The sequence below is a fragment of the Mastigoproctus giganteus genome, chromosome 10 (assembly GCF_048544385.1).
Source record: "Mastigoproctus giganteus isolate SK-2022 chromosome 10, ASM4854438v1, whole genome shotgun sequence".
Classification (NCBI taxonomy): domain Eukaryota; kingdom Metazoa; phylum Arthropoda; class Arachnida; order Uropygi; family Thelyphonidae; genus Mastigoproctus; species Mastigoproctus giganteus.
The window spans coordinates 217,660,482-217,673,236 of NC_143584.1; the positions used below are offsets into that span (position 1 = coordinate 217,660,482).

General features: G+C 38.8%; 1 protein-coding gene across 1 annotated transcript in view; it reads right to left on the reverse strand.

Annotated features, from left to right (window-relative positions):
* LOC150079918 (uncharacterized) overlaps nucleotides 1-10,209 on the reverse strand; it is a 69,910-nt gene extending 59,701 nt beyond the window's left edge. The window contains exon 1 of the mRNA XM_090383276.1: nucleotides 9,842-10,209. Coding sequence (XP_090239402.1) covers nucleotides 9,842-9,995 — 154 coding nt within the window. The 5' untranslated portion in view covers nucleotides 9,996-10,209. The remainder of the gene's footprint in view (nucleotides 1-9,841) is intronic.
* Between the last annotated feature and the right edge of the window lie 2,546 nt (nucleotides 10,210-12,755).

Below are 12,755 nucleotides of genomic sequence, written 5' to 3' on the forward strand. Positions count from 1 at the left end.
AATTCAACCGACTACTTTGAGAGCTGTAACAAGAGCTTTCTGATATTCAGAAAGTCACTGCACCATCAGACCAATGGAGTATAAACCTATCCCTCGGGCTGGCTTTAGACGTCCAGAAATAGTAATATTCCAGTGGATAGCAGCCATCAGTCGTTCCTTCTTTCTTTTAGAATTAAAAATACGTTTCTCTTTCGCTTACTTCATAAGATTCTACAATTAGTTCAGAAGACTTCCAAGTTTTAAGTTTTTAATTTCACATAGATGGCTGACTAATAAGGAAATTAACTGATCACAAATAGGCAGTCAACCTTCTCAGTTTGGAAAATATATTTTCAAAGCTATATTAAGCTAATTCGAGGGTCGGGGCATTGTTATACTATACCCCCTCCACCTCCCTTAAAAAATAAAATGTTTCTTTTTGTATTCAGATACAGCCCAAAAGTGGATAGAAGCTTATCAGCAAATTAGGCCATAGTGTGTAATCCTAATTATTGACAATAATTGACACTAGATAAATATTCTGAACCCGTTCTGAGCCTGTTTGTAGCGTGTGTTCTGTTGTTGATTTGCTGTTTGCTGGACGAAAAAGTGGAGCTGCCAGGAGAAAAAAACTAAGGTACCATTGTCTGATGTCGACTAACTCGGCCACGTTGTGTGGAAAAGGCCCATAAAGTTCGAGTCTCGTCAATGTCGTGAGGACACGTCATTGACGAGACTCTAACTCAGATCTTATTCCAGCCGGTATGGGGAGGATGTGGTTATACTAACTGTGCTACACTCGAGGGGTGGAAAGAAGAGTTTACAAGGTTGTTGTAATTGTTTAATTTACATAAAAACAATTATTAGCATGTTCTGAACCTGGGATAACGTACCGGAATATAAATCCGCATATTGCGAGGTCGAGCTTGGTTCATCGGAATCGAGCTCCTGCATAACCAAACGTTAGTTGTTGCGCCGATAAATCATCTGCAATAAAATAGTTACAATGAAGATGTAAACTCTTCTGGATTTAGACTTCTAGGTACCGAGCAGAGCTTGCTACCTAGAAGTCTAAAAAGCTGATGGAACTGATATTCGGATGACATATAAATCAAGTGGACCTAATTTTGGCAAAGTCTGGTCGGTCTGTGAGAGCCAAATTCTCTCCTTGCACCTTCACGATGGTGAGATTGTTATTAACTCTGAGTATAAACCCCCAAAGTGCAAGTCCTGAAATACGGCACCTAGTACACTGGAGGGGTAAAGGTGTGGCGCCCACACTACATGGTGGAATGCTGCCCTTCTGTGTTACCAGGCAAAACTAGGTGGTAGATACTTTCATCAAACGCTGCAATACCACCACTTTGCTTATTGGAGGCTTGAAGTGGTGGAACCCATGTTTAGACTCCAGAGTAAAGCTCCAGCTGTCCCCCATCTCTTCCATCATGCATTATGATTGATGTCTTTGGAGGTTAAGATGGACATCCTGGCGAGAACCAATCTGGCTTAAATATCGAGAGTACAGCTCTCAAACGGTGTTTGCATGTATTTCATTACGAAAGAGTTAAGTCCATTGGACTTAACTCTTTCGTAACTCTCTAGGAGGCTCCCGGATCAGCTAGTGTATAATCCCGCTGCCTCTGCTGTGCCAGATAGTGACTAGAGGGAGTCCGAGTAGTGTGTGTGCGGCATGACGTTGTCGAGGACACGTTATGTGAAGGACCTGAGTACATTCTTGACATGTGTACCTTATATGCAAGAATTACCTCACGCAGGATATATCCCCCATCTTTTCTTACTACTGAAAACATCATGAATTATTATTATTATTATTGATATAATTTTATTTCCAAACGAGCGTCCCTTTATAGCTCTGCAGCTAGAGGACACGGGTTACATGATAATAAAATTAACTGTTTATACTCGGGCACGACCACCAGGTCAGTGGAGTTTACAATAAATCATCAATACAAATGTCATTCGCATTTAGCAGCCACTGGCTTGAACCCTGGTTCACTGAAAGAACTCGTACTACTGCACTCACGCCCCTGACCACTCGGCGACGTCATGAATTAACATGGTTAAGTGAATTACATGCCTTAAACCAGCCTCTGGTTTATATACATAAATACATCAATGCGGGCAACGTAGCTTCACAGACATAATCCGACCTAGGGCGTAACGAGGGCATACGTACACTGGTGTGCAAAACTTAAGGACCGACACTATTACTAAAGGTTACAACCACAAAATCTTTACTTAAGGTACTCTTTACTGATGAGAGTAGATTGTCTCAGCAGCGATTCTGGACTTTAGCTAATCTGGCACACGGTATCACCCCGCAAACATCACTGAAAGGGATCGATATGGCGGTCGAGGTGTTCTTGTCTGGGGAGGCGTTATCTTAGATGGACGTACACAACTCCAGATACTGGAAGGCGGTACTGTAACCGATGCACGCTATTGTACTGAGGTAATTCTTCCCCATGTGCGTCTGTTCCGAGGTGCCATTGGCCCCGAGTTCGTGTTTATGGATGATAACATCACACCCCATTGCACTGCAGCTGTTGATATGCTTTTGGAAGTGAGGACATTGTTCGTATGGATTAGCCTGCCTGTTCCGGCGATCTAAATCCCATCGAACACATATGGGGCGCTCTGGGGAGACGCCTAGCGGCACGTCCACACCCACCAGAAAATATTCACCAGCTGAAGGTGGCGCTGACAGAGGAACGGACGATGTTACCGCAAGAATTTATCAACAACATTGTTCTAAGTATGGACAGGCGGTGCAAAGCCTGCATCGACGTTAGGGGTGGCCATATCTCCTACTGAGGACCACCTCTTCCCTTTGTTCCATCTTTGGCAGCGATGCATGGCAGCCAGTGCTATGTTGCCATTTTTGAATAAAGTCCCTCTGTACCGTTTTGTTTGCGTTGTTGTGTCGGTGTTGTTTCCTTCATCATTTCTGTACCGCACGAAGTTTCTTTGGTGTGCTTTTCCCATATCCAGGCCACTCCTATGAGAAGCTACAGGTCCTTAAAACTGACTGGTCCTTAAATTTTTTGCACACCAGTGTAGCTGCGAGAGTGGAAGACCTGTAAGTTTTGTCGTTGCACAGCTTCTGGATGTCTATGGATAACGTGTTAAACATTTCAATGAAGTTAAATGGAACATATAGTCCAAGGAGGTCATGTTACGCAACTTAGATCTGTGTGGGAGTGCATTGGTAAGGCTTTCTATTCCGACCTGACGGTCTGGCAATGATCTCTTCCAGATTTCAGGCGAATTTAGTTTCCAGGACAGGAGCTGAGCAAAGATAACGAGGTTCCTAGAGATGATGTGAGACCTCAATGGTAGCAAATTTAGATTGGAGAGCATGGCCTGACGTAGCCCAGTGGTCAGGAGCGAGAGTGCATTATACGCGTTCCTTGAGTGGACCGGGGTTCAAACCCTTGACTTGTATTAACGATTGTTGTAAATAACTGATATTTGTATTAACGATTTATTGTAAACTCCACAGATTTGGTTGTCGTGCCGGAGTATAAACAGAAAAAAATTTGAACTAGTAGGATAGACTTGCAATCTTATTCAGCCATTTTAAAATCCAATATTCGAGGAATAAGAAGCTGGTTTGGTATGATGGGGTGCCGAATTGTGAAACTAATAGAAAAAAAACTTATCTAAGAAAATACCTAAACCTCCTAAACACATCCCCGTTCATTTCACAAATATGCGTGGTCTTAGTTCCAATCTCAATGATTTTCATTTCCACTTACAGTCTGGCAAACCCCATGTATTCTTTCTGACAGAATCCCAATTATCAGTTGATTCAAACACTGTCCATCTCAGTTGTCCAAAATATTCGCCGTATGATTCCTTTCGCTTTAAAGGTAGAACTTGTACATATGTCTGATATTCCATGTCAGAAACTTAGTAATTTGGAATCTCCTCTTTTCGATCTTCCCCGCTTAAAATATCTCTACCACATTCTCTCAAATTCATCTATTGTCTCTATCGTTCTCCCAACTCCACTAATCACTTGGAACTCTATGTCTTCCGCTCTTTCAAACTTGACTTTCTCCAGTCCAACTTTCCTAACAGTGAGGTAATTTTCCTTGGTGAAATTAATGTTCAGAACTCAAGCTGGCTTCCGTTTTCTAGTGACACGGTACAGCTGGTCGTCGAGATGCTGAGGCTTTTGCAATTACTATTAACCTTGCAAAGATTGCAGTCAGATATGAAGTTTTCTGAGCAATGTAGACAGGCTGCTAGGGCAGGTCATGGGGTTTTGTCAATGATATATAGGAATTTTGCTAGCAGGGAAAAGGAGGTGATTGTCCCTCTGTATAAGGCAATGGTCAGGCCACGCCTTGAATACTGCGTACAGGTCTGGAGGCCTCATTTTAGGAAGGATGTAGATTTGCTTGAGCGTGTACAGAGAAGAGCAACACGATTGGTGAGGGGAATGAAGGGATCCTCTTACCAAGAGAGGCTTAAGTTCTGCAAATTGCAGTGGCTGGAGACTAGGCACCTGCGCGGTGATCTGATTGAGGTCTATAAGGCCTTGAATGGGTTGAGCACGCTGAATTCTGATGGGATCCTCCCACTTGTTCAGAATACGAACCTACGGGGACATAAGTTCAAATTAAGAAAGGACAGATGTAGAATAGATGTGCGGAAATTTGCCTTTAGCCAGCGGGTGGTTAATTGCTGGAACAAACTTCCATCTGTCGTTGTGGAAGTTGATAGGTTAAATAAATTTAAGGAGGAACTGGACAGGCATTTGGAGGGTATGGTGTGATTTTTTTTTTTTTTTTTTTGGCTGATGCTGCATAAGCTCCTACACTTGCTTTCTTGCATCAAGTGCCACTATTACTACTACTACTACTACTACTACTACTATTGTTCGTTTACCTACCGGAATATCAGACAACATTAAATACACAGTCAACGCGCTTGATCTTTTATTTACAAACAACCCTTCTAAGTACACGGTCGACGTGAGTGGTCTTCTAGGCACCTCAGATCACAACTTGGTGATGGTGTATTCTCCAATGAAGCCTTTCTCTTGGGGCCATTCTCAACCTCGTGTTGTTTAGCATTACAAGAATGCAAAATGGGATGATCTGCAAGATTTATTTTCTTCTTTTGCTTGCTCGGATAACTGTTTCAAATCTTCTGACTCAACGTTTGCAGAGATCATGTCAGCGAAATTATTCTTGTAGAGATAAAATCCTTTTTTCCACACTCCACTTTAACATCTCGTCCTTTATTGAAGACGTTTGCGTTGAGACTTTATTGATTCGTTGCATATCGCAATTGGCTTATATCCAAATCTCCAGGATCATTTTTGCCTGCACCAAAGCTCGCAACAATTGTAAAGCAGTTATTAATCAGTAATTAATAAGTAATTAATAACAAGCTTAGAAAATAAAATTTGTTTCTTGTCCAAATGGTACTCTGACATTCTTAACTCTTGCCAAAGCTATCGGTCGCAACTTTTACTATCTCTATTCCCACTTCTGTCTAAACGGAAGAGTTCTGTTGCCACTTCAGCCAAAGATAAAGCTGACCTGTTAGCATCCTACTCTTCTTCTATCTCGTGTATTGATGATCTTGATAAGCCGCCTCCTACCATTCCCAGTACACTTCATTCAATGGTTTTCCGGTGGTCTTTCGTCAAAAGGATTTCGAACAGTCTTGATGTTAAGAAAAATCCAGGTCTAGGTGGTATTTCTCCACTTGTTCTTAAACCCTGTGTTCCTGTGCTTACTCCTGTTCTGTGGCGCTTGTTTTCCCTTTTTTATTACAAAGGTGTTTTCCCATCTTTGAAATTTGCATGTATCCAGCCAGTTCCTAAAAAGGGCGAAAAATCCTTTCCATCCAATTATCGTCCCATTGCACTTCTATTCTTTCTAAATTAATGGAGAAATCAATTAACCGAGAACTCTTAAACTGTCTATAAAAATTCCATCTGATCAATGATCGTCGATATGGTTTATGGAATCCGTCAGTGTTGGTCCACTGGTGGTATTCTTGTTTTTGTTACCCATTTATGGACAAATTCAATGGAAATGTTTGGTGAAACTCAAGCAGTTGCTCTTGGTATTTCAAAGGCATTTGATCGTGTTTTGCCTGGTCTTCTAAATAAGTTTCCATGTTATGGTTTTCCAACCGTTTTTTGTAATTGGGTATCCAGTTTTCTCTCTGACAGGTCACTACGGGTGATGGTAGATGGCTCTCTGTCTTCTAACTTCTCAATTAATACTGGTTCAGTTCTTTCTCCTATGCTTTTTCTCTTGTATAATGACCTTCTTCCATTGACCGGAAATCCTACCATAGTTTTGCTTATGATAGCCCATTGCATTCCACCTTCCCATTTGAGAAACCTTTCCCAGCACAAACAGCTTCAACTTCTTGACTATCTACTACCAATTCCTTAAATGCTGATTTTCAGGTAATTCTCCGGTGGAGCAAAGATAACTTAGTTGATTTAAATTTTTCTAAAACTCAACTTGTCCTGTCTTATATTTCGCAATAAGATTTCTTCTGCTCCTGTGCTTATCTTCGATGATGCCCTCATCTCTAGTCAAGATCCTATATCTCTATTGGGGATTAACTTCTGAACTCTCTTCACTTAAGCACATTACAAATATTGCTTATTCTGCATCTAAAATATTGGCTATTCTGTTTCACTCTCGGCGTTACTTTTCTTCCAAACAGTTGTTCACTCTGTACAAATCGCAAATCCAGCCTACCGTGGAATATTGTTCCTACATTTGGGGTTGTGCCTCCAAAACTTCTCTCAAGCTTTTTGATTCCATTTTAAAGAGGGCAGTTAGGTTAATTAATGAAAAATTTCTTATACAATTTATCCACTCTCTGTTTCATAGGCGTTCTGTTTCTGCTGCATGCTTTTTCTATGGATATTTCCGTGAGCACTGTTCTGGATTGTCTTCTGTAATTCCCGCGCTCTCTTCCAAACAATCAAACAAAACCCGTGTCGCAACCTGTCAACATCCTCTTACTGTCCAACTTCAAAGAAATGTGTAAATGAGGAAGAAGACAGAAAGGAATCACCAAGAAAGAGAAGAATGATGATATCCAGCTCAAGACTCTGGGTTTTCCAATCCCATACTCACCAGATGCGAGCCCCTGGGGTTTATCAGCAACCTGAGCAATGCCATCAAAAGTTAACTCATTAACATCAAGTGGCCCAATGTGATTCAACCCTTTCCTTCTACTGTTAATGTAAGCATAGAAGTCTTTGCTGCCTTCTTTTCCAGAGATTTCTCATAATATGCCTTAGCTTGCCATTGTGACTTGATTACAGACTAATTTATACAATGCCCTTATCATTAATATTCGGACACCTGCCTTTAGACAAAAAAAAAGAGCTTTTAAAAGAGTTTGAAAAGGCCTTTCTTTCCATTCTTTTCATCCTTGACGATTCGCCTCTCCCATGCGCTGTGGAAAGAGGGTAATCGTAACCACTGTGTCACCCGTGGAGGTTTTCTGTGGCTGGATGCATTTTCGTCCATTAGAACGAATTGGGATCTAATTCATTCCTAAAAAAACTACTCTTCGACCCGGTTTCTCTGTTGGAAAAACCTGAATATCCGGAGAGAAAACCATGCAAATTCCTGCTGTGACCAGCTCAGCCACTTTGTGAAAAAGCCCATAAAAATTCCTCGCGTCATTTACTTAATTCGAATCCAGCCCTCTCCCACGGTGTGGGGAGGATGGTAATTATATTTACTGGAAGGGTCCCCTAAAAATTCTGTGTGTGTTGTGTTTGTTTGGGAATAGGCACGTACTCTTCATTGATAAGTCGAGGTACAGTTTTTATCGGATTTGCAGTGCAATTTCATCTAGAGCAAAAACGGAATGGTTTAATGGTGTGGTTTAATGCACTGGAATCATAAATGGCCGCTTGGACCTCTATGTGTTCCGATGAGTTGTAAAATGTAAAATATCGAGATGAGGTCCTTGATCCTTTTTTCTCCCTTTTGTAAAAGTCCTCACGGAGACTCCTAGTGAATGGTCGCCATAGCTGAGTGGCGAAACGGGAGGGAACAAGAAATGCCACACTAGGGCCACCTGGAATATTCATTCATCTGCCCAAATGTTCGTGAATTGCGCGTTCTCTATGGTCATTTGGCCTGTTTGCTGACGAAAAACCCAAGTTTCCGTGGGAGAACCTTGCTATCTACGCCTGAGAGTGACTAACTCTGCCATGGAGTAAAAAAAGCCCATTAAAGTTCCTCGCGTCATTGACGGGATCCGAACGCGGACCTTTCAACTCAGTGTGGGAAGGACGGTGACGATGCCACTGTTCTACCGAGGAGACAAACCCGAGGGTACAGTAATACATGCGTTTCAGTGGCCATGGTTCTAACTCACATAAAGGGGAGAGTTGTTCTTTTATTTTCTTTATAATGTAAAGTCCGGTCGTCTCAGAATATTTATTTTATTTATTTATTTTTAACCAGTACACTCAGAGGGAAGGTATAACACGTATTAAATGGCCAACCAGATCCCACACCTCAGTCCATTAGGGTTACTAGTGACTACAGTTTCAGAAGACAGTCCCCGGAATTAACCACCTATCCCCCAGAAATTATTTGTCCCCGGAATGTCCGTGATTTTCAGAATATGTCCCCTCACGTGACTCACAAAGAATTGCAAATCATTATGCACTTGACATTACTTTCTTTCAAGGTGAATATTTTATACATGACATCAAGGAGCTCTCTCTAAAAGGTCTCTGACGAGATTGACCTTTTTCATATGAATTTAATTAATTAATTAATATTATTATTTAATTCTGTCCAGAAATACTGAATAGTATAAATCTATTTTCCATATTCTTTAAGTTGAGATCACTTTATCCTCCGATTTCAACGGGAAAAAAGTTAAACCTACTAAAATCCTCATAAAAAAACATTGATTATCCAAAATATTGGAGTCAGGTAGTTGATCAATAATTCCTATGTGATTAACACAATTCTCTCTCTTTTCTTTCCCCTGAAAACTTGGCTTTTTATCCAGATAAACAGGCAAACCAACCTTAGAACACATCCAATTAAAAAAAAGAAATTAAAGCTATGAATCCTCATAACTTTTAACAGATCTTCTGAACCGGCATTCGTAATCCTACTTTCTTCCAAGCCAGTCCAAACTAGTCCGAATGGATTCTGGCTAGATGAATAAACCAGACGGCATCCGTTCTCAGTTCATCTCCAAACCAAAATAATAATGAGGAGAAGCGAAATGCAGGGGCAGAAACGTTCTACCACTATCAAACACGATCTTGTAGCAGTCCTTTGTCCGGTTTACATCCGCACTCTTTCTTCTAATTAGAATGTCGGCGAGAATTTGCCTATGCACAGTGTAACCTGTATACTGACCCTACTTTGTACCGTTTGTTAAATGAGAATAATAACACTTCATTTAAAGATGGCCGTCAAGACCTTTCGGGTCTATATGACCTAAGTGAATGACCGGCGGACAGTATTATTATCAAATATTAACAGTACCAAACCTCTTTTAGATTCTGCTTTGACTCTGTTCTTGGTATAGTTTTTATATTCCACTCGCATCATATCATTAAAATCTTTAAAGATTGCATATTAATTTAAATCGATCTTTAAGTAATATACATCGAAATATAAAAGCTTTTTATGCAGAACCATGTAGATCGCATTGCAAAAGTAGGATTGTATTCCATTACCTCTCAACTGACTGATTGTTCTCAATCAGTAGCATCAATTTTAACCAAGGCTGCTCTTCCCGTTAAATTATTTAATTCATTCATTCATTTAATTAATCATTCATTCTCCAGCACAATTCCACCTACCGTCAGAACGGGGTCTTCTTCGTGCATCTCCAAGAGTTTGGGTCCAGTTGAATCGAAGATCCCAGGAAGTCCAGTAAGTGGTGGATAGCGTGATAACTTGAATTACAAGGATGATACTCTGAACTCCTAGAAATATTGCTAACAGAATACGCATCTTTCTGTCCAGTTTGGTATCTGGGCAACGCCAGTAGACACAAAACTGATCACATGTGTATGGCGTCTGTCTGATGTTAGAATTATTGGTAAACTCCGTTTCATAGGTACTCTTTAGAATATTTTTGCCTAAGTAGCAACACCGCTACATTTCGCATTGAATAACATTGAATAGCAAGGCCACATGTACAACCCTCTTAGTTTTGTAGTGTTTCGACGTCATCAACAATAAAGAGCGAGAAAAAAGAAATTTCCTTTGATTGTAGCAGATTTTCACATCAACAGCATCCAACCACTTGAAACGTGTTCTTTCTCAAGCACATGTAGGTTTGAATGAAATGCGCGTGCGCTTCTGGCACAATCATGGAGAACGTATGGTGACTGTGCCTTCAATACTTGGCTCTCTAGTGCGGGGCAACTTTTCAGCGGCCAATGGAAATACGAAGTTGAAAGCATCGTCGGAGACTTTGAAAGGTTTAGAAAGTAAAGCCCTTGCGGGCATCTTGCCAAGATAAGGTCCAAAACGAGGGGAAATAATTATGAAATCGTGATCAGATAGTAATGATGTCAAGGCATGTAAAACTTCATTCCTTTTACTCCAACCATTTAATTTAAAAAATAACGAGGAAGAAACAGTTTATTGGTAGAAAAAAAAATTAAAAAAATAATTAGATCGTTTCTTAGCCTTCGATTCCGACGACTCCTTAAGCGAACCAAAATCCAAGACTATTTTCACAGCTCATGTGCTGGTTATAACAATCTGAGTTCGCATCGTAATAGTTCGAGACAATTTTTATAATTTATTATGCGTTCTGTGACAGCTAGTGGATCTTTCCAAATCCCCATTACAAAAAGAGAGTTACCATTCATTAGTTAAGAACCACTGTATGAATAAAGCAATTCTAATCAAACCATTTTTGAATTTGTTAACAAAAAGTCCTGTTATTCAACAAGGTAGTCCAACAAAACGAAATCGAAAGATCACTATTTTTATTTTTAATATAGTGATCGAATTTAACGCCCGAATGAAAAAAGTAATAAAATATACCATTTAAAAAAACGCCATCATTATTAATAATAAAAACTATAAAAGGGGAAAAATATTAAAACAAAAACAAGATTTTAAAAGTAAATTTTTAATTGCTACAAAGCCACTATAGTCACCTACTAGGTTACCAAAGCATTGAACGAAAAACTTTATATTATTATTATTATTAAATATTGCATTGTTATTATACCATTATTATCATTATAACATTTATTATTATGATATTGTTATTTATCATACTATCATTATCATCATTTAATAATAATATATTGCATTAAAATATTTTTAAAATATTAAATAAAAAAATTATGATCCCTCAACATACGCTGTGTCGCTTTTAATCCGTTGCCAAGGGAACAGTAACAATTTCTGTTACTGTAAGCATCATTACGTGTTATTATAAGTGACATTTAACATTTATCATAATATCATCATTAATATTTAATAATAATATATTGCATTAAAATGTTTTTAAAATATTAAATAAAAAATACTTATCCTTCAACGTAAGCTGTGTCCTTTTAAGCTGTTGCCAAGGGAACAGTAACAATTTCCATTATTGTAAGCTGTGTCATTTAACATTTATTATTATGATATCGTTATTTATCATAATATCATTATCATCATTAACATTTAATAATAATAATAATAATAATAATAATAATAATAATATTATTATTATTAACATTTAAAATGTTAAATAGAGAATACTTATCCTTCAAGGTACGCTGCCGCTGCGTGTCGCTTTTAATCTGCTGCCAAGAGAAGAGTAACAATTGCCATTACTGTAAGCTCTTTTAACATTTATTATTATGATATCGTCATTTAACATTTATTATTATGATATCGTTATTTATCATGCTATCATTATCATCATTTAATTTATTCCATTAAAATGTTTTTAAAATATTAAACAAAAAAATACTTATCCCTCAATCACACTGTGCATCACTGCTTTTAGTCTGTTGGCAAAGTTAACAGTTTCCGTTACTATAAGCATCATTAAGTGTTATTATAAGTGTCATTTTACATTTATTATTATTATTATGATATTTTTATTTATCATAATATCATTATCATCATTAATATTTAATAATAATTAATATATTGCATTGAAATGTTTTTAAAATATTAAATTTAAAAAATACTTATCCTTTAACCTACGCTGAGTGTCGCTTTTAATCTGCTGCCAAGTGAAATAAGCTAATTACGTAATGAATTCACATTAATGCTGAAAATTTTCAAATGTAAACATTTAGGAAAATCTATTTAAATGGAATTCATTCCATTGTGGAAATCCAACATACTTAATAAATATGTACAGGGGAAAACCTATCTCGATAATGAATTCCACCGTTTTTAGTAGGCGACGGCTTGCATATTAGCCACATCAGGAGGAGATGGAACAGAAAGGACGAACAATAGATTGGAACGATGAGTATCAAGGGAATTTCCCGCTGAAGTGCCGTGAGTTGTAATATTTGGGTTGTGAGAGAAGCCGCGGGGGCGGCTTTCTTAGGCGTCCGGAACTTTTCAACAGCTTTATCTGATGAGAGAGAGGCGGCTTCAGGCAACCACAGCAGGTGGGCACCGCATGAGAAGCAATTCGTGAATGCCGTCCAAATTACCATGACGAAAATCGACCGCACCCATCAAACGATCTAAGTGTCATTTAGCATCTGCGAAATGGTGAGAAGGTCGCTCCTCTCTCTC